Here is a 27,808-nt window from a genome sequence, read left to right on the forward strand (position 1 = left end):
ATTTAATAGCCTAAATAAAATGTAAATCAGAAAATAGATAATCACGACACGGAGGCGCCAGAGTGAACTGGAGCTAAGCTGTCATCCATGAACCTGAACTGGAGCTAAGCTGTCATCCATGAACCGAAACTCAGCCTATAAGGTAGCCTACTAGCCTCACAGACCTAAACAAAATTGAAATATATCTATTATTTACAGAAATCTTTACTTTTAAACAGAACCATTCAAAATAAAACAAACGATGTAGCCTAATCATACGCATTTCTCTATGCTTTGTCGGCACACAAAGTTGCATGAAGAGGCATATTCTGGGCACCATATTTCAACAATAACACATCAGAAAATGTTGTAATGCAAAATTTCGTTTAAGAATGAAATTATCTATACCTCTACATGCTTGTTTCTTTGAGAACTTGTGAAACACTAAAGTAATGACACCTCCAGTATGCTTCGTCGGCACACAAAGTTGCATGGAGAGGCATATTCTGGGTACCATATTTCAATAATAACACATCAGAAAATGTTGTAATGCAAGATTTCGTTTAAGAATGAATTCATCTATGCCTCTACGTTCCTGGTTTTTTTTGAGAACTTGTGAAATACTAAAGTAATGACACCTCCAGTATGCTTTGTCGGCACATAAAGTTGCATGGAGAGGCATATTCTGGGTACCATATTTCAACAATATAACATCAGAAAATGTTGTAATGCAAGATTTCATTTAAGAATGAAATTATCTATACCTCTACGTTCCCTTTTTTTTTGAGAATTTGTGAAACACTAAAGTAATGACACCTCCAGTGTGCTTCGTCGGCACACAAAGTTGAATGGAGAGGCATATTCTGGGTACCATATTTCAACAATAACACATCAGAAAATGTTGTAATGCAAGAATTCGTTTAAAGGTCCCATGACATGCTACTTTTTGTAGGCTTTAATATAGACCTTAGTGGTCCCTAGTACTGTATCTGAAATCTCTTTCCAAAAATTCAGCCTCGGTGCAGAATTATAGCCACTACAAACCAGTCCCAGAATGAGCTTCCTTCAGACAGGCCGTTTCGGTGTCTGTAGCTTTAAATGATAATGAGGAGGAGAAAGGCGGCGCAAGGTGGAGGGTGGGTGTGGCCTTGACCATCTTGCGCAACGATACCATGCATGTTTGTTTATGTTGGATATATTGCAATGGCACGAAGACACGCAGTCGTTCAAGCATTTCAGTTTGACCCAGAATCTGATCCAGATGGAGAAGCTGCAACTCAGCAGCTCCAGCAGGACGTTTCCGAATGGTTAGTTTAAAATATTATGTTTGGATACGGTACTTTATTCGGATGGTTTACAGTTATTATCATGTAGCTAACGCTAACCTACTGTTGCCTTTTCATGAGAGATCTGTAACGTCTGTAATTTATCTTATTACAATTACATCAAGCTCTGCGATCTTGAAATGCGGATATCGCGCGCGCCATATTACCAACAGGAAAACGGTTATCCAAATAACAAAGACGTGTACAACACTCGCGTTACAGTGTGTGTATTCACACACATAAACTGCATAGCTCATGTGACAGCCACATTCTACGTGTAACAAGCTAGGTAACCATAAACAGTAAAGCAACACACTTATATATCATTAGTTGACTTACTTGTCCGAGGTGTGTAGCTGAGCCAAAGAGATTGATCCAGACTTTAGTTTCAGACGTTCAGCAAGCCCAGCTTTGTATTGACCCTTCAGTGTTCATTTGTACATCCAATTATTGAGCAATTATTATGCTTTGCTCGCTCAAAAGCCATTATGTCTCTCGTGGACAAACTAAAATCGCGCGTGCGCGTTCCTGTTTCCTAGCTCGTTTTCTCATGGGCGAGAAATATCCTCTGGGCGGGCAAAGCAGAGAAAGGGGAGGTAACATTTCTCCTTGTAACGTCATAAAGAGGGGATTCAAGATCAGCCTGATTGAGCCTCCATTTTCTCAAAGGCAGAGAAAGATAGGAAAAGCTCGATTTATACCGATTGAAATTTCTAGAAACTTGGGGACCATATACAGGCTAGGGGAACTCATATTAATGTTAAAAAACCTCAGAAATTTAAAATTTCATGTCATGGGACCTTTAAGAATGAAATTATCTATACCTCTACGTGCTTGTTTTTTTGAGAACTTGTGAAATACTAAAGTAATGACACCTCCCGTATGCTTCGTCGGCACACAAAGTTGCATGGAGAGGCATATTCTGGGTACCATATTTCAATAATAACACATCAGAAAATGTTGTAATGCAAGATTTCGTTTAAGAATGAAATTATCTATACCTCTACGTTCCCGTTTTTTTGAGAACTTGTGAAATACTAAAGTAATGACACCTCCAGTATGCTTTGTCAGCACATAAAGTTGCAATGGTGGGGCATGTTCTGGGTACCATATTTCAATAATAACACATCAGAAAATCTTGTAATGCAAGATTTTGTTTAAGAATGAAATTATCTATACCTCTACATGCTTGTTTCTTTGAGAACTTGTGAAACACTAAAGTAATGACACCTCCAGTATGCTTCGTCGGCACACAAAGTTGCATGGAGAGGCATATTCTGGGTACCATATTTCAATAATAACACATCAGAAAATGTTGTAATGCAAGATTTCGTTTAAGAATGAATTCATCTATGCCTCTACGTTCCTGTTTTTTTTTGAGAACTTGTGAAATACTAAAGTAATGACACCGCCAGTATGCTTTGTCGGCACATAAAGTTGCATGGGGAGGAATGTTCTGGGTACCATATTTCAATAACAACACATCAGAAAATGTTGTAATGCAAGATTTCGTTTAAGAATGGAATTATCTATACCTCTACGTGCTTGTTTTTTTGAGAACTTGTGAAATAATAAAGTAATGACACCTCCAGTATGCTGCATTGGCACATAAAGTTGCAATGGTGGGGCATATTCTGGGTACCATATTTCAATAATAACACATCAGAAAATGTTGTAATGCAAGATTTCATTTAAGAATGAATTAATCTATGCCTCTACGTTCCTGTTTTTTTGAGAACTTGTGAAATACTAAAGTAATGGCACCTCCAGTATGCTTTGTCCAGTATACACACACACACACACACACATACATATATATATGTATATACACTCACCTAAAGGATTATTAGGAACACCTGTTCAATTTCTCATTAATGCAATTATCTAATCAACCAATCACATGGCAGTTGCTTCAATGCATTTAGGGGTGTGGTCCTGGTCAAGACAATCTCCTGAACTCCAAACTTAATGTCAGAATGGGAAAGAAAGGTGATTTAAGCAATTTTGAGCGTGGCATGGTTGTTGGTGCCAGACGGGCCGGTCTGAGTATTTCACAATCTGCTCAGTTACTGGGATTTTCACGCACAACCATTTCTAGGGTTTACAAAGAATGGTGTGAAAAGGGAAAAACGTCCTGTGGGCGAAAATGCCTTGTTGATGCTAGAGGTCAGAGGAGAATGGGCCGACTGATTCAAGCTGATAGAAGAACAACTTTGACTGAAATAACCACTCGTTACAACCGAGGTATGCAGCAAAGCATTTGTGAAGCCACAACACGCACAACCTTGAGGCGGATGGGCTACAACAGCAGAAGACCCCACCGGGTACCACTCATCTCCACTACAAATAGGAAAAAGAGGCTACAATTTGCACGAGCTCACCAAAATTGGACAGTTGAAGACTGGAAAAATGTTGCCTGGTCTGATGAGTCTCGATTTCTGTTGAGACATTCAGATGGTAGAGTCAGAATTTGGCGTAAACAGAATGAGAACATGGATCCATCATGCCTTGTTACCACTGTGCAGGCTGGTGGTGGTGGTGTAATGGTGTGGGGGATGTTTTCTTGGCACACTTTAGGCCCCTTAGTGCCAATTGGGCATCGTTTAAATGCCACGGCCTACCTGAGCATTGTTTCTGACCATGTCCATCCCTTTATGACCACCATGTACCCATCCTCTGATGGCTACTTCCAGCAGGATAATGCACCATGTCACAAAGCTCGAATCATTTCAAATTGGTTTCTTGAACATGACAATGAGTTCACTGTACTAAAATGGCCCCCACAGTCACCAGATCTCGACCCAATAGAGCATCTTTGGGATGTGGTGGAATGGGAGCTTCGTGCCCTGGATGTGCATCCCACAAATCTCCATCAACTGCAAGATGCTATCCTATCAATATGGGCCAACATTTCTAAAGAATGCTTTCAGCACCTTGTTGAATCAATGCCACGTAGAATTAAGGCAGTTCTGAAGGCGAAAGGTGGTCAAACACAGTATTAGTATGGTGTTCCTAATAATCCTTTAGGTGAGTGTATATATATATATATATATATATATATATATATATATATATATATATATATATATATATATATATATGTGTGTGTATGTATATATGTGTGTGTATGTATATATGTGTGTATGTATATATATATATATGTATATGTATATATGTGTGTATGTGTATGTGTGTATGTGTGTATGTGTATATGTGTATTTATGTGTATATGTGTATATATGTGTATATATGCGTGTATATGTGTATATACAGTATATGTATATCTGTATATATGTGTGTGTGTGTGTGTGTGTGTGTGTGTGTGTGTGTGTGTGTGTGTGTGTGTGTGTGTGTGTGTGTGTGTGTGTATGTAATGTATGTGTATGTGTATGTATATGTATATGTATATGTATATGTATATGTATATGTATATGTATGCATATGTTAGACTGGAGTAATGGATAACTTCTAATAAAGAACAGAAATTACATTATATTAAATCTCAGTTGGAAACATAATGTCACGTTTCTCCATACTTAAAAAAAAAAAAAAAAACATTTAGTAATTACAAAATAATAATTTACCACATAGCTTACACCATTTATAGAGGCAGACAAGATAATCTTTTCAGGAGTAGGCTATTTATTTTCACTGTTAAATGAAAAATGCTGCCCGATCCACAGGCTTGTAATTCACATACAACTGTTCCTTTAAGAAATACGGCCAAAAGCACAAAGGGGGAGGGGTTAACAACCATCCAACATTTTTTAAGGTGGAACGAATACATTTACATTTATTCATTTAGCTGACGCTTTTTATCCAAAGCGACTTACAATTGCTATATATGTCAGAGGTCGCACGCCTCTGGAGCAACTAGGGGTTAAGTGTCTTGCTCAGGGACACATTGGTGTCTCACAGTGGATTCGAACCCGGGTCTCTCACACCAAAGGCATGTGTCTTATCCACTGCGCCACCACCACCCAGAATAGTTTGACGAATAAGGAGCTGGCGAAAAAGGAGCTGGAGTCAGCCTCACGCATTCAATGACCACGCACTCCGCGTAGCGTAAAAAAATGGAAAAGTTCTTAAAACTAAAGGCATCACAGACCTGTGAAAAGTCGTCGGAAACAAAAAAATCTAAAAAGGAGCCACGAAGAAAGAATGACCAGTCCTACCTTGATCTTGGTTTTATTGCCTGCGGAGGTCCAGACGGTGAGGAAGTCCCACAATGTCTTTTATGCTTAGAAAGGTTGGCCAGTGCTAGCATGAAACCCTCAAAACTTAAACGACACCTCACAACAAAACACTCTGCATACGCCAACAAGGGGCGATCGTATTTTCTTCTAAAAAAAGAAGAGTATCTTCGTCAGCAAAAACTGATTAAAGGTACAGCCAGCATCCCTGAAAAAGCAATGCGAGCCTCATTTTTAGCTGCATACAGAATCGCAAAATCCAAAAGGCCACACACCATAGGAGAGGAGCTTCTGCTGCCAGCCTGCATAGACATCGTTGAGGAAATGCTGGGTAAAGAAGCTGCAGGAAAGATCGCTAAAGTTCCACTTTCTGATAACACAGTACAACGACGTATTGAGGAAATGTCCTCTGATTTACGCGAACAGACAAGTGACAAAATCCGGAGTAGTGTTGCATTTGCTCTACAACTGGACGAAAGCACAGATGTTGCAAAATGTGCACAGTTACTGGCTTATGTCAGGTACGTTGACTCCACTGACATCGTTGAGGACTTCTTATTTTGTGAAGAACTGAAAGAACGAACGACAGGGGCAGATATTTTTGACTGCTTAAATGGATTCATAACGTCCGAGGGCTTCCAGTGGGAAAACTGGGCCTCTGCACGGACGGTGCGGCTGCAATGACAGGCAAGAAAAGTGGGCTTGTTGCTCGAGTAAGGGAGCTGGCCCCATTAGCTACTTTTACCCACTGTTTTTTACATCGAGAAGCCCTTGCCAGTAAGAAACTGCACCCGGAGTTAAACGATGTGTTGCAAACTGCCATCAAAATAGTAAATGCTATCAAGGCCGGGGCACTCTCCTCACGACTTTTTACATCGCTATGCACTGAAATGGGCTCAGAACATCAGCACCTCCTACTTCACGCCGAGGTCAGGTGGCTATCACGGGGTAAGGTGTTAACTCGTCTGCTTGAGCTGCGAGAAGAGGTCTCACAGTTTTTAGCAAATGTTAATTCTCCTCTTGCTGTACATCTGTCAGATGAAGAATGGTGCGCGAAGCTTGCCTATCTGTCGGACATATTCACTCATATAAATGTACTGAATGAAAGCATGCAAGGTCCATCATCATCCATCCTGACCTATATGGACAAGATCACAGCTTTCACCAGCAAGCTGAAATTGTGGAGATCCCGAGTGGAAAAAGGAGTGTGGGACATGTTTCCATCACTGTGCGAGGTGTGCGCCAATGACGGTGAACGCATCCGAGACACTGTACATTCTCACCTCGGCGCACTCATTCAGAAATTCCACGAGTATTTTCCTGATATTAGACGTAAGATATATATTTTTGGTTCTATTATTATTATTATTATTTTATACATGTTAAACACTCTTATCAGTTGACTTCATTGGAATAGTAATTTTATCTTTTTCTATCAAATCAATCATCTGTAGATATGACAGAATGGGACTGGATACGGGATCCTTTTTGTAGTGAGGCAAGAGAGCACTGTGTCCTAACAGGAAGAGCAGAGGAGGAGCTGATAGATGTGGCTTCAGACAGGAGCCTTCAACTGCTTTTCAGAGAGTCAAAGAGTCTTGGACAGTTCTGGGTGTTTGTTTCCAAGGAATACCCCACATTAGGAGCTGCTGCACTCAAAGTTTTGGTACCCTTTTCTACCACCTACCTATGTGAGAGTGGATTTTCTGCTCTGACTGCAATGAAAACAAAATACAGATCACAGCTACAACCATCACACAGGGATTAAAGTTCTCTGTCGCTACGACGGATTTCCGTTAATTGCAGCAAGTCTATGACGGATTTCCGTCAATTGCAGGGTTCCAGTCTGTCCTTAATGTCTTAAATTCACTTTTCATAAATTTAAGGCCGTAAATAGGCTTTCATTTCTCAAATAGTGTAATAAATGTCTTAATTTTAGTTTGAATAGGTCTTAAATTAAGGAAAGACGAGGTGTATTCACCCTTCTGAGGGGGATGTGATCAAAGCCTGGAGTGGAGCAAAAGCACGTTCCTCTCTCCACTCTAAGCATTCTGTAATCACTTCGCTTATGGTCCACTCCGGGTTTTCAATTACCGCTCACGGAAAGTGCATGTCAGGCTACAGTTGAGCGCTGAGGTAGAGAACTATATTTCAGTTACCGTGGACACACTTATAATGCAGGTAGGGCTGGGCGATATATCGATATATTTTTGAAATGCGATATGGAATTAGACCATATCGCATATATCGATATAGTTCAAATTTACGCTGTGATCCTTGCTCCCCGCGCCCCTCTCCTCCGCTCCTCCTTTTCCACTCTGCGTGCGTGTTTAGAGCATGTTATGTTATGAGAGGCGAATAATGACTACTTCAGAAAACCCAGCACAATAGGAACTACCAGGCAGTGACATAAGTGTACGCTGAAATAAAGTTTTTCACCTCAGAAAGACGGACTTTCTTGTCCTGTCAGCCGTTATCCTGTTCTCGTAGCGCACACTCTTCAATTGCACGCGCAAATGCGGCGGCGCGCGCTGTATATCGCCTCACTGTATATAAAGTGCAAAAGAAACTACGAGCATGCAACGCCATTACGTTGTAAATTACACGAAATAAAAGTAATGCAGGTATGATTTTCATTCTATTCACCAGGAGCAGTTTCCATGTTTCATTAACAGTTATTGTTAATATTGTGTATTCACCATGGTAGCTGTCATTTCCATATTTACCCCAAAATGCCACTATTTTTCTTTGTGTTATTTTTTATATTTTTAAATGACTGTAGTGGCTCATACCAACATTGTATTAACAAAAACTAGTTTGGGACTGCTATTTAATAGCTTTAGCATAATGTTTATTTATTAGTAGGCTACTAGTCTTTACTATTAGTCATATTCTTACAATTTATGTTAAATAAAGGGGAAAAGTACTTGTGTGTGTTAACAAATTTTGTGTAAACGTGTTATAATTTGCCTATATAATATATACGTGTATATGTCTGTATATGTATATATATGTATGTATATATATATATATAGGCAAATTAGAACATGTTTAAACAAAATTTGTTTATATATATATTCAATGTAAACTTTGATAATCATAATTAATAAATCGCAATTACAATTCGAAGGGAATAATCGGCAGTTATGATTTTTGTAATAATCGTGCAGCCCTAACTTAGGTGAAGAAACCTGTTTATTATTTATTCATTTGATTTTGCAACTGTTCACTGATACGCCTACTGGCAATATTAAAGCGGTTTAAAACGTATCCCCTTAAAACGCTATTGGTCTCGACTATTTAAAGAGGTATATGACTTGGCCTAAAAAAAAATTTCAGTCAGAAGAATTTTTTTCACTTTAATCCCTGTAGACATGCGTGTCAGTCTGTCGAAAATAATTCCTAGATTCGATGTGTTGTGTTCAAAGAAGCAGGCACACCCTTCACACTAATACATTTCACTTGCTTACTCTTAAGCTTGAAGTAGTTATTAAACACAATATTTCAGTTCTTGAGATTTGTACATGTTTTTGTTAATAGTACTCAGCTATTCCTCTCATAACCTTAACATAACCATGAGGCTGCTGTTTTGACATCTGAGTGCTTATAACTTTCTGTATTTCTTTCAAGCCTTTTGGTATTGCAATCAATTATATATTTCATTCATATGAAAATAAATGAAATTAATAGGAAAATAAAAACTGTTCTCTACTATTAAAGGAGAACTCGGTAACTCTAGCGAACTCTAGTCACTTCTTCGCTGATTTTCCCTTTTGTTGTCGCATGTTTTCCCCACGAGCTCCCCCTACAGCTGTGGGGGGGGCGTATATTTCACAACACAGTCGTGAAAAACTCACTTGCGGCGGCCTCCTCCCCCTCGCTACCGCTGCTCATGTGCGTTTGTTTTGATCGGAGCAAGCCAACTGTATCGTGTGGAGCTATGTCTACCGAGGTGGGTAATCTGGTAATACATCATACATGCGTGTGTGTTTATGTCGAATTGCCGTAAAGCAATTTGTGGTTCGCGCTCGTTCTCGTTCTAGTTCTCGCTTCTCACGAGACTTCCAATTTCTAACTTGCCGGGACGGTAGTGTTGCAAGTTGCAAGGTTGGTTTTCCGCCTGGGAACGCTGGGGGGAGCGGGGAAAGTCACCAATATTACCAGAACAGGTTGTTTAACCATCCAAATGATTTCTAGACAGTTTTATTAAGTGAAAAAAGTTACCAAGTTCTCCTTTAAATGAAGATGCGTTTTTCCCCTTATTTCCATTTAAACATTTTATGGTGGGTCTTGAGATTGATTATACTTGTCTAGGTGGGTCCTAGAATGAAAAAGTTTGGGAACCCCTGTTCTAGACCATACCAGAGCATTTACTATTTGCCATATACACCAGGAAAGACACATTTATTAATCATTATTCATTAATGTTAATAAGCGTTTCAATAAAAAAAAATGTAAATAGCATTTATATTTCTGTATTGTGTTATATTTTAATGTTAGTAAGAGCTGTTAAAAAAAAAATTGTGCATAATGAGCTGGTGGGTTTATGGTGTGATTTGTTGTGGACCGGTTGTGGTGGGCCGCTCTGTGCCAGAAAGTCCAGGGCCATTTTTTAGCCATATAATATAATATAATATAATATAATATAATATAATATAATATAATATAATACCTGTAACTGGAGCCATACACTGAAGTCCACATCCATTGTTGCAGCATTTCTCATTGTTGGCACAGTCACTGTCATCGGCACACGACACGAAACGTATCCGGGCACACATTCCTGGTTTATATTTTCTGCTTGGACACACTCCTGGCTGGGGCAGACTGGGCATCTGGTTCACCTGGACTTTTCCCGGTGTGCCGTACAACTTGGTTTGGTCCATTGCTACGTAAATATATATAAAGAACGAATTATAGAAAATGTACATAGCCTATCTTTCCGTCAGCCCAGACGAATGGCCCACTTGTGTCAAAAATTTAGCATGCTCAGTCTCAGTGCAGCGGCTCGTCAATGTCGAAATGTTTGATAGCCAATCAAATCGAAGAAGGCTGGATTTACTGTCCACAGAATCCGAGCAGCGCAACACTTTTTAATGCTTGAAGAATCTGAGCTGAGGTATTAAAGGGTTAGTTCACCCAAAAATGAAAATTCTGTCAGTAATTACTCACGCCAATTGTTGTTCCAACCCCGTAAGACCTTCGTTCATCTTCGGAACACAAATTAAGATATTTTTGATTAAATCTGAGAGCTATCTCACTCCTCCATAGGCTTCTAAAGGACTGAAACTTGCTGGCCCAGAAAAGTTATTAAAGAGATCGTTAATATAGTCCAAGTGACTACAGTGGCTCAATCTTAAGTTTATAAAGCGACGAAAATACTTTTTGTGCGCCAAAAAACACAAAAATAACGACTTTATTCCACTATTCATTTCCTTCTCTCTGGGCCTCGAGTTATTTCACGTAGTGTTTTAACGCAGCGCGTCTGTGTTGCACGTCACCACGTAGGCTCACTATTGGCTGACGCTGGTCATGTGTGTCATGCGTGTGGCGTACAACAAATGTGAAGTGTCACGCTGGGAATTGTGGGAATGTCAAATTATTTTTTTTCACTGTAAATTATACAATGACTTGTTCTTTTTCACTTCCAAAAACTGTAAATTTCATTAAATGTACCATTATATCTATCACAGTTGTTTACCGTATATAGTAAGGACATTTTCTGTTAACCAATTAACAGTTTTTCACTGTAGCATTTTGACCGTTAAAATCACGATAATTTGTTACCTTGGTTCACTTGGCTTCTTCAAATTTCCATCAAGATCGGTAGATCAGAACAAACACGGGATTTTACGCAAATGATGACAATTCACTGTATTAAAGACACTGTATTAGAGATTTTTTTAATGAGATTTGTTCTCCAATGCTTGCATTATTTGGTACAAAGTGCAAATAAAATGTTTAATGGCAAACTCATATTTCCTTGTTGTTTACCTGTTAATAAAAAATGAGGGCCTATATATTGGTTCTGTAAAGCCCTACGTTATAGTTTTTAAAGATTCCTGTTTTCTAATAAGTGTCAACCGGTTAACATGTACAACTATCTGTGACTGTGACATGATCAGGTAGGCTATTAAAAATCCAATTATTTATTCATCCACCCCAGCATTGCGTGTTCATGTTTTAATCTGCGTATATACGGGATAAAAATTGTTTCAAATATTAACACTCACATATAGGCTAGCTGCATAACCATAAAAAATAAAATCACTGCTGTTAATCTGTGCAATTATGATACAATAATATTAATAAAATACCTAGCAGAGAAGTGATATGAACATGTATTGCTTAAATACGCTCTTGAGTACATAATAATATTTGCTATATACATGACATAACATCCCTTTTAGTAAAAAAATAAATAATAATAATAAAAAATTGTATTCCCATAGTACGCACAAAACCCAATGGCCAGGGTTTGTAGGCTATTTGGTAGCCTATTATTGTCTTATTTGTCACAGTCGCTTTGCTTTAAAATAAAATAAAACACTTTCGGATTTATCTGATGTCTTACTGAAATACAGTGAATTGTCATAATTTTGTGTAAAATCCCGAGTTTGTGTTTATTCACTGACCCTAATGGAAAAATTTAGAAGCATAAACGAATTATGTAAAATTACGGAGCCCTGCATGACATGTGGAAAATATTGTCTATATCAGCCTATATAATATCTCTACTTTGCAATGCAGTAATTTCATACAGTCATGCTTATTGCCCATTAAAAGTGACACTGACTTATCTGCTGGGGAAATTATTAAAGGGGAAATGAAACGTCCATGTTTTGGCACTGGTAGTAGCTACATATATTAGAAAAATCACCTTGCCAAAAATGTTATTTTAAAAAGTTGTTCAAACCATAGATATGACAAAATTATTTTCGTAATTTCTAGCTAGCGAGTCGCCATTTTGGAGTGACGTCACAGCCGTGTGTGACAGATACTGTAGCCAGGATGTCCTGATACTATGCCACATACTGTAGCCTATCAGACAAGCAAGTAACATCTCAAAACCAATGATGATAATTGGGGTTGTGTTTATTAATGAAGCCTCAGCCTTCAAATAAAAAATATAATAAAAATAACATAAAAAATGTGTACAATGCCATTACATCTGCATTGAAAATAAAATACAAATAATGAAATGTCACTGCCCACAGAAACCCCAAATTACACAAACTTGTAATTATTAAACATATAGTTACTATATACCAGGGGTCTCCAACCTTTTTGTGGGCTACCTCAAGGGATACAATAATCTAGAAGGGCTACTTGTTTGTTAAACTCAAAAATATGTATTATACATATAACATGGTGCTTTTTAACTTTACCTTTAACTTTATTTTTTACTTTTCACCATAATATGCGAAATAATAAAATATCTTGAGATCTGGTTCTGGTTCAGACAGTTTTAAACAATTCCTGAAAAATTATGAAAATATATATTGATTTTTTTATTTTTATTCTCTATAAACCTATAGTATGTGTTATCAAAAACAAATATTTAGTATTAATATAAATGCAAAATAAATAAACTGCCATAACTTCTAAACAAAAACATTACTGCATTACATTTAATAACATTACATTTAATAACAACTTAATAACTTTAATAACATGACTATATATAAAAGCATTTTTAATATGAATATATACAGGCACATTTCTGCCAAAAAAAGTTTGTTTTACTACAGTAAAGTTGTGGAGTGAAATGTTTTCTAACTGGTTTGTTCTTGGAACAATGTTTCGCCTGTTTTTTGGGCTGTTTCATCTGTCTTTTAACTAACTTAAATCACATAGTCATCTGTGGGTTTATAATAGAGATAGAGAATTCTGCGCTGAATTGAAATGCTTCTCTTGGATCGCGCAGCTCTGTGTAGCTAATGTTCGCGTTATCGAGATCAGCCCTGCTTGCTTTGGCCGCGCACAGATCAAACAAGTTTCGTTCCGCTTTTTGAGCGTTTCCCATTTGATGTTTATCAGACACAAGGCAAATGACAGCGTATAAATTAAAGAGAGTTGGGTAATTCAGTGGCAACAGTGCAAATGTTTAGTTGCACCGGCACGTCTGGAGCCTTGATTTACAGTGGATTGCTATTGGCAAGTTGGGGCTATTATTTATAGAATGTGTTTAGCGGGCAACTCACAGGCACCACGCGGGACACCAGGTGCCCGCGGCCACCACGTTGGAGACCACTGCTGTATAGCCTACTATAACTTATAACTATTCAAATATAATGTAAGCAAATTTAAAAGTGCAATACCTAGGTAAGCCTTATAAAACGATTAAGTCAGTGGCTAGTAGGCCGACTCTTTTTTTTTTTACACGTAGCATATATAAGTGATCGTATTAGTGCCCCTGCTGTTGGCTGTTCATATTGCTTTATTAGACTTTTTTTTGTGCCGACGGCCCTCGGTTGGACGGCCGTTCTGGACTTTTCCAGAACGCACAGATTGTCAGTCCGTCCCTGGACCGGACTGAATACGCAATTGATTTGAAATGGAGGAAGACGAACTTGAAAGACCTGTTGAGCCCGTGTGTCCCATTGCTTATGCATTTGAGTCGACACGGCGTGGGAACCGAGCAGTGGTACGTCGCTATGTCGAACAGCCGGTGATACATGTCCGTAGCCAGCTATGAGGTCACCGAGGTCCGGACCTCGGTCATTTTTTTACATTCAAAAATAAAATGTCAAGCTCTCTGAATGATTAATTAGCCGTTTAAACCACCTCGAGTGTTTGCAATTCATTTTGCTGCGAGAATCTAGCGCAGTGAACGGGGCTTGAGAGCGCGTTGTGAGGGCGCGGGTGCGATCTCTGTTGCCAGATCCACCTAATGGAAAGGTGGCAGTAGTCTTCTGGACTTGTTTTTCTGATTTAATGTCACACTTTAGGAAGTTATTTAAGAGGAAAGTTGCATGTTAGGGTTCGTGATATATTAATCTTATTTCCAAAACACAAGCTTTGAACTTATTTCGGATTATTATAAAAAAATAAATAATTGTTGCTTGTTTTTCGTAGCAATATCTGGCAACATTTTACTGTCGGCATTATTTAAAAAAAGCTTATAGAAAAACTGTAATCGCTGACAGGAAGATACCACATTCGGTAAGACAAACGCAATGATCACCGTGATTATCTGTAAGAAATGTATAACACTATCAAAAACAATAGCACAATACAGATCTGTATGTTACAGAATGAAGCAGGAAGACGGCTTTTTTTATTGAAGAGTAGGATTGAAGAGTAGTCCACACACACATACACACACACACACAAGCTATAACGTTAGCAAATAGCCTGTAAATAGTTTGTAACGTCTGTAAAATGTAAAACATTATATTGAATAAAAAATTATTTCACAAACATCTACAGTGTGCATGTGCAGTTTGTTAACATAACGTTAGACGTCGTCTTTTTGTCTGGTACTAAGTTAGCGTTATTTAGCTAGTTCATGCTTACAGCTGTTAGCTAACAATGACTGTACCTAACGTAACTTTGTTCGCTGGTTCGACCAGCACATGCATCTTGTTAACGAGCCAGTGTGATGCAAACATGTATGAGAGGTTTGACATGATAATATGATAGCAGATGAACGCTTTTTATGCGTAGTTTAATGTTAAGTTTTATGTCTTTCACTGCGTTTTACTGAACTCAGCCCAGAGCCAACCAACCCCGTGACGTCACATGTTAGAATACTGCACAACGGCGGCGCCCTGGCCGCGAAAGATATAACGTTTTTTTATTTTTTTTTATATGTTTACATTTATCATGTTTCTTATATAATTGTTGATTATAGTGGAAATCCATTTTGTAAATCATGTAAACTTGATTGACTGCTTCATTTCCCCTTTAAATATAATATAGCTAGGCTATATATCAAGCAGTGAGTCATTTATATCTGCAACATATTTTGTGATATCGCCCAGCCCTAAAACTGCTCAATATTAAAGCTTACAATATGACTTTGTAATGCTGCTTCGAAACGATGGGAAATGAGCGCTTTACGAATATATTTTGACAGTAACTTCATCTAATTTGATTCGGGTAAATTCATCAAAACATTATCCAATTGATCATTACTGAAATCGCCATGGTTATCACTTAATATTTCTGTAGCACTGTCAAACAGCGTAGTGATAATTCATAACCTCGTACATGAAGGAATGCGCATGCTCATACCTCAAGCGTCTACGCCAATAAGATTGCTGTATTATAAACCAATAAAATCGGGTGTGGGCGTCGCCCCGCCTCAATCGTCCAGACTGCACTCTGGGGTTACTCAAACTGCGCGACAGAGAATTTATTTATTTACATTGTAGTAGTCTGACTGTTTTTTTTTTTTTTAGCAATACACTGAGTTTATTTCATTAACACTGAGTTTTAATGTCACTCAAAACAATGTTTTATTTTTTTTCTGCCAGCTAAACTTCTAAAGCAAAGTCACAGATCATTGTGCGACTCGCAGCATATAGGCGCACAGAGTAGTGGTTCATTCCTGAATGAATACGAGTCTTTGAACAAATCGGTTAAGTGATTCACCAGCCATACAGTCTTTTATTACTGAATGAATCAGCGTTTGGAGTGAATAGAATGAATAAAATGACTCATTCAATAACACAGTGACTTGCTGCCACCTACTGGCGATATTTCATAATCATTTCAGAGAAGCCATTTCAGTGAATGCTGCATTCATTTCTTACTGTAAAAAAAGATTTTTGGAAGTTGTATATATTATTGTAATACGTTTTACAACAAATAACTATTTCAGTCTATCTACTTTAAAATGTTTTTTTTTGCAATGTGTAACTTGCTGTCTATTTGTTATTTTCGAACTTCACCAGCCATTTCTGATCTAAAACCGTTTCTGATCTAAAGCAAAAAACACCTTGAGTGTGTATTATTTTCGAATAATTCAACGGACCGAAGTCAATTATTCTGCTTATAATTACAGAATAAAAAAAAAAATTGAAATAATTTGTTGGTTTTGCCCTATTGTTTACTATATTCATTTATTTTTACTATATTATTATATTTATTTGCTTGGTCAGTGTCGTTGTGGGTTTTGGTTCATTTGCTGTTGTTGCAGTAAAGACCTTTAAAATAACTGAAATTATTTGGCGAAGTAATATGGACCAATCATATTCAAGCATTCATACACGCCTTTTATTACTGAATGAATCAGCATTTCGAGTGAATCGATTTAATAAAATGACTCATTCAATAACACAGTGACTTGATGCCACGTGCTTGCAATATTTCATAATCATTTCATCTTGTCCTTTATTTCATATTTCTGTATTCAAAATGTTGTTTAAAAAAAATCTAGGTATTTGGCTAAATTAATTTCTGACAGTGATAAATGGCAATAATATAAAAAAAACTCTTCATCTCTGGGTTTATTGTTCAAAGTGTCATGTCATCATAGTCTTGAATCGATTCTGCTCTGCGCTTCACTACAATGTAGCTTATGCGTTCTCTCCGCACTGTCCAGTGCGTCGCGCAGCTTCGGCACACAGATTTTGAGAGTTGGTCAGCTAAATAAAACAGGCGATCTGCCAAATACGTAGGCTAGGGATAGTTCAAGCTGTTTATCCATTTTGGTTTTATTGTTTTTCCATTTGGCGGATTGGAACAAAGTGTGATGAAAACAAAAATAAAAATATGGAAAAAAACGATGCAAGATGTGTTTATTTATGTTCATGAGAAGGGTTGAATATATGATAAATGAAGTCAAAAACTAGAAAACATTATCCGAAGGTACACGGACCATTCTCAAACTTACACTAAAACATGATAAATCTGACGACTTTGAGATGATGGTCCTCAACCAGCCTAGTCACATCACTCACTTTATGTGAGATCAGCTTTTGAAATAGCCAATATTAATTTCAAAAAAATTATAAAACCATATTCGACAACATATAAAAACAAAATAATCTTTAGAGTAATTTTATAAAGGTGGAAAATTAAAAACATGTTGAAAAACAAAACATATAAAGTCGTGTCATCTTAAATTCCAATGTAGTGAAACAGCTGTCAGCAGCATCACCCCGAGTTCCCGCGGCTATGTACACTGGTGGTCAAAAGTTTGAAATAATTAAGACTTATTCAATGTTTTTGAAAGAAGGCTGAATTTATTTCATAGCTAGAGTCTTCATCCTATTTTTGATCAAGTAAATTCAGCTTTCAGTAAAATATTGTGAAATTTTATTACAATGTAAAAATCTATGTGAATATATTGTAAACTGTAATTTATTCCAGTGATCAAAGCTGATACCAGACATGATTCAGAGATCATCAGCTCATTAGATAAGAGTTCTATGAACTGTACTGTACTAAGAGAGACATATAAAAAGTGCAGAGCGGTGGGTCCCTGGGACAAGATTGAAAACCACTATTACCAGACCATACCAGAACATTGTGTTATATGGACTGATGTATTAAACTTTAGAGATATTAAACTGTGCCTCTACGTAAAAGAGCTGTGTAAAAATTCTTGTTGTGATTTGTTGTGAACCAGCTGTGGTGGGTCACTCTGTGCCAGAAAGTCCAGGGCCACTTTATAGCCCCAGTCCGCCCTGTAATATAATATAATATAAAAATACCTGTAACTGGAGTCATACACTGAAGTCCACATCCATTGTTGCAGCATTTCTCATTGTTGGCACAGTCACTGTCATCGGCACACGACACGAAACGTATCCGGGCACACTTTCCTGGTTCATATGCTGTGATTGGACACACTCCTGGGTTTGCTGTTATACAGACACATGACAGAGAAGCCATATCACTGAATATCTTTTTCACAGGGGCTTTTGGTTCTTTTGCTGTTGTTGCTGTAAGGAACTTTGAAATAACTGAAATCCTTTGGCGAAGTGATATGGACTAGGGTTGTGCCGATAGACGATAGTATCGTGTATCGACGATAGTCAGAGATATCGCTGATGGCAGATGCCTTTGACGATATCAATACGATAATTGGCTCGTTTTACCATTAATGTATTAAATTATTATTATTATTATTTATTATTATTACTATTGTAAAGCTAGTATTGTTATTAAATTAATATTAGGAACTATAATTAATTTGCCATTCATAACGACCTCACCGCATAGCATAACACTTGCGACATCACCGAAACGCGCGTATGAGGACTCCTCTAAGAAAATGTTTTTAAAACAGACTAAAAAACTACATCCCACATCAAAATTGAATTGCAAGGTGATCTATTCACAAATTGTCAAGAGTGCTTGTTTTAACAGACGCATCATTTAGATCCAAGATGAAAACGGCATTGTTGTTCGTCAGTCTTTTGTTTCCATAGCACATTAACAAAACATATATATAACTATTAACACTAAAAACAATAGAATTACAAAATATTAATAATAATAATATCACTAAAATGATATAGGCCTAATAATGGCCTTAAGTTCACGAACACAGCACAACTCTGCCATCTGTGAAAATCAAAAGCAGCTTCAAACACTTGATGAACAAGAAATATTCTTCTATTTTTTCACTGTCATTAATGTAGGTCCACAAGAGAAATATTAAGCCAGTAAATTAAGATAGTTGCTATACCGTTATATCCATCTTCGTCTCTGAGAGAATGAGGCGTTAATGCAGCGACAGATGCCGAAAGCTCAGTCCGTTTCTGCTTTCACTTTCAGGGAATGAGCGCGTTTACGTGCACGTTCTTAACCCGATTATGCTGAATAAACTGACAATGCATGTGGTCATGTAAACGCATTCCTTTATCAGAGTCAAGTCATAAGTTTATAAACCGATCGACTCAGCTAGATTTTTGCCCCTTAACCGACTCTGATTTCTCCCGGCATTTAAAACACATTAACCCGCATTCTTTGGGCTTATTAAAGCTACACTGTGTAATTTTTTTTGTTGATTCTTAGCAAAAAACACTTAGTTCTTTCAAAAATATATGTGCTCATTAATGTATATTTACTTCTTTGTTGCTTGTCTAACCATAGCATGGTTGTGCATAACGCCAGAACGACCTCTAGTACACGACCTCTAGTAAAGTTGCGTTACTTTTCCTCACGTCAATGGTGAAAAAGTATTGTTTACCTTGTAACATAAATCTGTGCTGCGACGGATCACAGGTGATAGTTTTAAAGGCGCAATTGGACGAAGTCGAACTGGAAGCCATGTTAATCTTGGAATAATACGGCCACCGTAGGAGTTAAAACGCCCTCGAAATTGAAAGGAACAGAAACTAATATTGACTGGGTAGTCATATACAATTTCACCGCTAGATCGGGGAAAATATCACACAGTGTAGCTTTAAAGTGTGCATGTGTGAAGTGCATCCAGACAGAGAGAGCACTGGTAGGTGGACATATATCGCAAACTCCGACTCTTTTTTGACCCAAGAAATTATTAAAACGTGTTCTCATCTCGTGCAGAAGTACAGTCAAAATGCTGCATCTGTAACGGTGTGAGAGGATAATATGTCCCGCTGACATGTTGAAATACTCAAAAATGCTCAAAATTATTAGGATCTTTTTTTACCTCACTATACCGGGAAATAACCTGATTTAGCCAATTAATAAACACTCCACCTTTGCTAGCAAAATAGAAATAGATTCATATATAAAATGAAGTAATAAAACAAGCAAATTAATGAGTAAATAAGCAGGTTAATAATCAAATAAGTAAGCCCCGCCCCCCTCACGATAATATCGTGTATCGCCAATCTCACAGGCTGACGATAGGACGATATGGAAATGGAGCATATCGCCCAACACTAATGTGGACATGTAATGCGGTCAAGACCTGCCTCTAACTACTTGAGCCATTCGTTAGGTGCCCTTTAATGTTAATGATAAGAATTTTAATAAAAAAATTTAAATAGCATTTATATTTCTGTATTGTGTTATATTTTTATATTAGTAAGTGCTGTTTAAAAATTGCTCTTTGCATAATGAGCTGGTGGGTTTATGGTGTGATTTATTGTGCCAGAAAGTCCAGGGCCACTTTTTAGCCCTATAATATAATATAATATAATATAATATAATATAATATAATATAATATAATATAATATAATATAATATAATTAGGGATGTCAGTTAAATGCGTTATTAACGGCGTTAACGCAAACCCATTTTAACGGCGTCAATATTTTTATCGCGCGATTAACGCCTAGAAAACTTTGTAGTTTTTTTTCATATGCTTTTGCAACAACTAGTAACGTTAGTAAAACTACAACACCACCGGATCTAGCTAGACCGTAAACAAAACAACAGGCACTCCGCACACACTTGTTTGGGCTTGCGAGCCAGCCAAAGAATGGACGAGAAGCAGCGTCTAGCACAACTTGTATCGCACATCGGACGCGCACTTTCTCAGTTTATGACCAGCAATAAAAACGCCGAATGGCGCCGCCGGTGTGGTGTACACTCAGAGAATAATGTATTCGAATTTTAAAGACGAGGAGCTGTGCTTCGCTTCTCGTCCAGTGTGCGATCCCCTTTAACGTTACGTTTTGAGTGGATGAATAATGAGCGCGAGACGCCGAAATGGATGCCAATAAGATTCTGAATGGAAAGTTTAATTTGAAAAAAGTGGCCAAATGGTTCAATTGACAAGACCAAAGTGATCTGTGTGTTTTGTCGTTGTGAACTGAGCTATCATCGCAGCACGTCCAGTCTGAAATACCACTTCATGGCCAAGCACACACACAGCTGATGCGAATTCTCCGCCCCCTCGTCAATATCAGGACCTTGTCAGTATTTCTTTCACCCTTTTATTGATCGACAGTGTTACATTGTGTGAGAAATTATTTGCTCCAAGTGAGAATGTTAGTGTGAAATTGAACACTACAGTATATGCCAATGTTGTTTTCAATAAAAAACATTTGCTCAAAGCAAGCCGATCCACTTTTCCATGGTGATAAGAGCATTAAAATGAGAAAAAATAATGGGACAAAAAGAAATCAAGAGACATTTAGAATAGATAAAAATGTGCGATTAATCACGAGTTAACTATGTCATTAATGCGATTAATTGCGATTAAATATTTTAATCGTTTGACAGCACTAAATATAATATAAAAATACCTGTAACTGGAGCCATACACTGAAGTCCACATCCATTGTTGCAGCATTTCTCATTGTTGGCACAGTCACTGTCATCGGCACACGACACAAAATGTATCCGGGCACACTTTCCTGGTTCATATGCTGTGATTGGACACACTCCTGGGTTTGCTGTTATACAGACACATGACAGAGAAGCCATATCACTGAATATCTTTTTCACATGGGCTTTTGCTTCTTTTGCTGTTGTTGCTGTAAGGACCTTTGAAATAAACTGAAATCCTTTGGCGAAGTGATATGGACATGTAATGCGGTCAAGACCTGCCTCTAACTACTTGAGCCATTCGTTAGGTGCCCTTTAATGTTAATGATAAGAATTTCAATAAAAAATGTAAATAGCATTTATATTTCTGTATTGTGTTATATTTTTATATTAGTAAGTGCTGTTTAAAAATTGCTCTGAGCATAATGAGCTGGTGGGTTTATGGTGTGATTTGTTGTGGACCGGTTGTGGTGGGCCGCTCTGTGCAAGAAAGTCCAGGGCCACTTTTTAGCCCTATAATATAATATAATATAATATAATATAATATAATATAATATAATATAATATAATATAATATAATATAATATAATATAATATAAAAATACCTGTAACTGGAGTCATACACTGAAGTCCACATCCATTGTTGCAGCATTTCTCATTGTTGGCACAGTCACTGTCATCGGCACACGACACAAAATGTATCCGGGCACACATTCCTGGTTCATATGCTGTGATTGGACACACTCCTGGGTTTGCTGTTATACAGACACATGACAGAGAAGCCATATCACTGAATATCTTTTTCACATGGGCTTTTGCTTCTTTTGCTGTTGTTGCTGTAAGGACCTTTGAAATAAACTGAAATCCTTTGGCGAAGTGATATGGACATATAATGCGGTCAAGACCTGCCTCTAACTACTTTAGCCGTTCGTTTCCCAGAAAATAATTGCACACCTTAGAATATTCGGCAACCAATCAGATTTAAGTTTCCAACAGCCCCGTGGTGAACTTGAAATAATACTTGAAATAATATAAATGTTTACTTATTAATTATTAAAATTTCTTATTAAACATAATTAAAACACACACACACACAAACGCATTCAAATGGAAGGGGGCCAAAAATTCTTTCTTGCATACCCCCCTTAAAACTCTGAAAGGGTTAGTTCACCCAAAAATAAAAAAAATCTGTCAGTAATTACGTTTATATACTGTCTATGGTAATTACTCTCCCTCATGTTGTTCCAACCCCGTAAGACTTTCGTTCATCTTCGGAACACAAATTAAGATATTTTTGATGAAATCTGAGAGCTGGCTCACCTCTTCATAGGCTGCTAGGTAATCGATATCTGCCATAGTGTAACCGCTACAATTTTCATTTTTGGGTGAACTAACCCTTTAACTGCCCGTAGTATATATAATATAATATAATATAATATAATATAATATAATATAATATAATATAATATAATATAATATCTGTAACTGGAGCCATACAGTCAAGTCCATTACACATAGTGCTGCAGCATTTCTGATTGTTGGGACACTCACTGTCACTGGCACACAACTCTTCACCCTTCATTAAACATTGTTCCATTGTTTGTGATTGGACACACTCCTGGCTTTGCTGTTATACAGACACATGACAGAGAATTTTTTTTTAGCCCTGATGTATTGAAGAGGTAACTTTATTCAATTTCTGTAAATCTTTCGACCTTTTAGACAGGTAGGCCACGAGTAAATACACTATATTGCCAAAAGTTTTGGGACGTCTGCCTTTACATGCACATAAAATGACATCCAATTCTTATGGATTTGGCCCACCCTTTGCAAAGAGAATTTTACTTGCCCGACCAGAAAAGTAGCCTGAATAAAAAATAAAAATAAATAAATAAATAAATAAATAATAACTAGGGAGTCACTAAAACGAGATAATTAATCTGTTTTTGTATTAATTAATCCATTTATTGTAAGTTACAATCGATAGTGGATGATAAATATATTAATATTACTGACGGTAAGAAGCTGTTGACGCTCGCGCAGCCCCTCGAGGAGAAACATGAAAACAAATGAGCACAACTCACAAAGAAACTCAGTTAACAACATGCTGCTGAAAAGTTTAAAGAGTTTTTATATTTTTAACACATGATACAGTTAAGCAACCTCACACGACGAGTGCTGTTTATGGAGTTCATATTGTGCCATAATTAAACAAACAAATCCAGCATTTTGCAAACAAACTCGATCTGCTTTGCAAAAGAAAACTCGACTCGCAAACAAACTCGATCTGCTTTGCAAAAGAAAACTCGACTCGCAAACAAACTCGATCTGCTTTGCAAAAGAAAACTCGACTCGCAAACAAACTCGATCTGCTTTGCAAAGGAAAACTCTACTCTCAAACAAACAGAAAGCAATGTGCAAGTACAAAGGTCAATTTGAGTGAAAATGCAGTGGAGTAACACATATGCATTGTGTTTTGCAAATATAAATAAATGAGCCGAGATAATATTTCACAAAAATACAAACCATCCTACAAATTACATGTAACTTTTGAAAAAAATACCAAATCTAGTGCATACAAATGCATATCTGTCTGTTATGATTGTGAGCCGAGCCGTCGCATAGACTGTGCAAACTGTGCAACCGCACAGGGCCTCGCGCCACTAGGGGGAGTGCAATCCTGTTTTTTTTTTTTATTGTTTTTTTTTATATATATAAATACATTAGTTATGTATGATTTTGTATCAATGTCTCTGTCAAGGTCACATAAAAAAAAAAACAATTAAGCAGGTTTTTCATTGCGCTATGTTATTACGTAATGCGTCCTCACTGAAGACGGGAGAGGGGGAAAGCTAAAGCGAGGGAAAGCCAACATGTCAGCTGCAAGAGAACGCGACCGATTTCGCAAGCACGAATCAGGTTCTGAGAAAAGGAAAAAAAATTAAAAGAAGGAACTTTTTGAACCAATCAATCAAGGGATTGAAGGAACTTTCCCTAACTGCACAAAACGTATCAGATATTCATATTTTAGAACATATTTAAAGAACTACTTTAGCCGTGCGTTTCCCAGAAAATAATTGCACACCTTAAAATCTTCGTCAAACAATCAGATTCAAGCATTTAACAGCCCCGTAGTATAATATAATATAATATAATATAATATAATATAATATATTACCTGTAACTGGAGCCATACACTGACGTCCACATCCATTGTTGCAGCATTTCTCATTGTTGGGACAGTCACTGTCATCGGCACACGACACGAAACGTACCAAGGCACACACTTCTGATTCATATTTTGTGCTTGGACACACTCCTTGCTTTACTGTTATACAGACACATGACAGAGAAGCCATATCACTGAATGCTGAATGAAGTTTTCACTGTAAAAAATATTTTTGTAAAAAAGAAAGTTGTACCAATATATTATTGGAAGACGTTTTAAAAGAAAGAACTATATCAGTCTTTCTACTTTAAAATGTCATGTTTAATTCAATTACTTGCTGTTTCATTGTAATTCATTTTTAAACTTTACTAGCAATTTCTAAACTAAAACTTTTTCTACACCATTTTTTTCAGTGTTCCTTTTGGAAGACCTCTAATATTATTATCCATAATTTAAACTCACTGAAAGTAGGCGGCACACACACGGCCCCACAGCATTTGTATCCTCCAGAGCAGTCTCTATGAGAAACACATCCTCCACTGGACCCCACGACCGTCACCTTCCCTGGAGAATAACCGACCGCTACAGAAGAGCATCATTAGGGGAGACCAAGTTGTAATAGTTTGTTTCAGCACCTTTCAGCAAGTCAGAGATTTTGTGTCTCAAGCTTATTCGCATATTTATCTGCTTCAAATCAAAGTAGTTTGGAAATCTACTGTATCCCTAAACTGCGTCAGTTAGTGTCAGATAAAAAAAACTGTGTAGAGTTGTAACCAATTGCATGTCAAAGTTAATTTTAAAGGACAAGTTCGGTATTTTACACTTAAAGCCCTGTTTTCAGATAGTTTCTGATGAACTATCTGACACCCCCCCCCACCCCCCCACCTCCCCACCTCCACCCACCTCCACAATGGTTGCATATGTGCACTGGAATAATCCTTCCTAAAACGCATTAAACTTTCGTTTACAAAGACGTGAAACTCACCGATATGCTCACACAAAAATCGCTGCAAAAGATGCTTTCCAACAGGTTTTATCGTAGTTTTTGTCCAACTCCATTGACTTGTATAGGACGTGCTGTGAGACCGCAGCACCTTTACGGTATTACTCCGCCGCTTCTTCTTCTGCTTCTTCTGTGTATTCAATGAAATGCCAGTGGTTTGCCTGCAATTGGCAAAGGTGCATTATCACCACCAACTGGGCTGGAGAGTCTGTTATTCAAGCTCTCAACGGAAGAATGTACGGGTTTGAGGCATTTGGAAAAATAGGTCCACAGTTTTACAACGAATGGTAAAACACCTGTTTGAAAGCATCTTTTGCAGCGATTTTTGTGTGAGCATATCAGTGAACACTCCTGACCACTCGGTGAGTTTCACGTCTTTGTAAACGAACGATTTTTCCAGTGCACCTATGCAACCGTTGTATAGGTGGGGGGGTGCTACCACAAAAACCTAAAATTCTCGGGAGAGCAGCATTTGTCCAAATTTCAATCTTAACCATTGTATTTCATCAGAAACTATCTGAAAACAGGGCTTTAAGTGTAAAATACCGAACTTGTCCTTTAAGCATTTTAAACTAAAAAACTAAAACAAAAAAACAATTATAAATTGTAATATTGTGATATATTATTACAATTTAAAATAATTGGTTTTCAATTTATTATACTTTAAATTATCATTTATTTCTGTGATGCAAAGCTGAATTTTCAGCATCATTACTCCAGTCTTCAGTGTCACATGTGTGACATCCAGTCTATCGCATGATCCTTTAGAAATCATTCTAATATTCTGATTTATTATGAGTGTTGGAAACAGTTCTGCTGCCTAATATATTTGATGAATAAAAGGTTAAAAAGAACTGCATTTATTCAAAATAAAAAAATATTTTCTAATAATATAAATCTTCTTTACTATCACTTTTTATCAATTTAACACATCCTTGCTGAATAAAAGTATTGATTTATTTCCAAAAAAGAAAGAAAAAAATTACTGACCCCAAATTATTAGTAGTGTATATTGTTGTTACAAAAGATTTCTATTTTTAAAACATTTGCTTCTTTTTTTTCTTTTTTCTTTTTTTTATTCATCAAAGTATCCTAAAAAAAAGTATCACAGGTTATGAAAAATATTAAGCAGCAGAACTGTTTCCAACTTTGATAATGAATCATCATATTAGAATGATTTCTGAAGGATCATGTGATAGACTGGAGTAATGATCCTGAAAATTCAGCTTTGCATCACAGAAATAAATGATAATTTAAAGTATAATAAATTTAAAACCAATTATTTTAAATTGTAATAATATATCACAATATTGAATTTTTTCTGTATTTTTGATCAAATAAATGCAGGCTTGATGAGCAGAAGAAACTTCTTTCAAAAACATTAAAAATAGTAATGTGTCCAAACGTTTGGCCTGTACTGTGTGTGTGTATATATATATATAGGCGTTTTCCTTGCATGATGGAAAAATATATATTAAAAAAGTAATACGTCTGTACTGTATGTTTGTAAATTGTAATATGCCGAGATGTCATATTTTGTAAGGCACTTGTTTATGGATTTCTTCAGACTGTGTAATGAAGTTAAAAGAACATGGATCTTCTCACCTTTGTTTTGTCCTAGAGAAGCTTCTGTTGAGCTCCAGCATCCAGACAGACACAATAACACAGCGTAGTACACTCGAGCTGTCATCCTCTCCACATATGATCACACAATGAACTCTGCTGGAACATCGTACTTTTCTTAAAATGACAAAGTATTTGAGTTAGCATTCAGCCAATGGCATAAGTTTGGGGCGGGATGATCTGTTTTGGCAAACAATAACAGAACACGTGGGCACCTTAAAAAAGATCCAAGGAGGTCTGTGTAATACATTCAAAGAACTCTGTTTTATATGTTGTTGTTTTTTTCTAGAATACACAAACTACTTTTGAATGTCCTCAATGGGGTAAAATACTTTTCCCCACATAATAGTTTGA

At 37.0% G+C, this 27,808-nt stretch overlaps 1 protein-coding gene across 1 annotated transcript in view; it reads right to left on the reverse strand.

Moving 5' to 3' along the window:
- Positions 1–27,521, reverse strand: part of LOC309481287 (uncharacterized protein) — a gene marked incomplete at both ends in the record, with an annotated part of 45,850 nt that extends 18,329 nt beyond the window's left edge. Inside the window, 3 exons of the mRNA XM_082146156.1 lie at positions 24,838–24,987; positions 25,291–25,410; positions 27,437–27,521. Of these exons, the coding sequence (XP_082002282.1) occupies positions 24,838–24,987; positions 25,291–25,410; positions 27,437–27,521 (355 nt within the window). The remainder of the gene's footprint in view (positions 1–24,837; positions 24,988–25,290; positions 25,411–27,436) is intronic.
- Positions 27,522–27,808: the final 287 nt, after the last annotated feature.

The sequence above is a fragment of the Leuciscus leuciscus genome (genome assembly GCF_965113295.1).
Source record: "Leuciscus leuciscus genome assembly, chromosome: 18".
NCBI classification, from domain to species: Eukaryota; Metazoa; Chordata; class Actinopteri; order Cypriniformes; family Leuciscidae; genus Leuciscus; species Leuciscus leuciscus.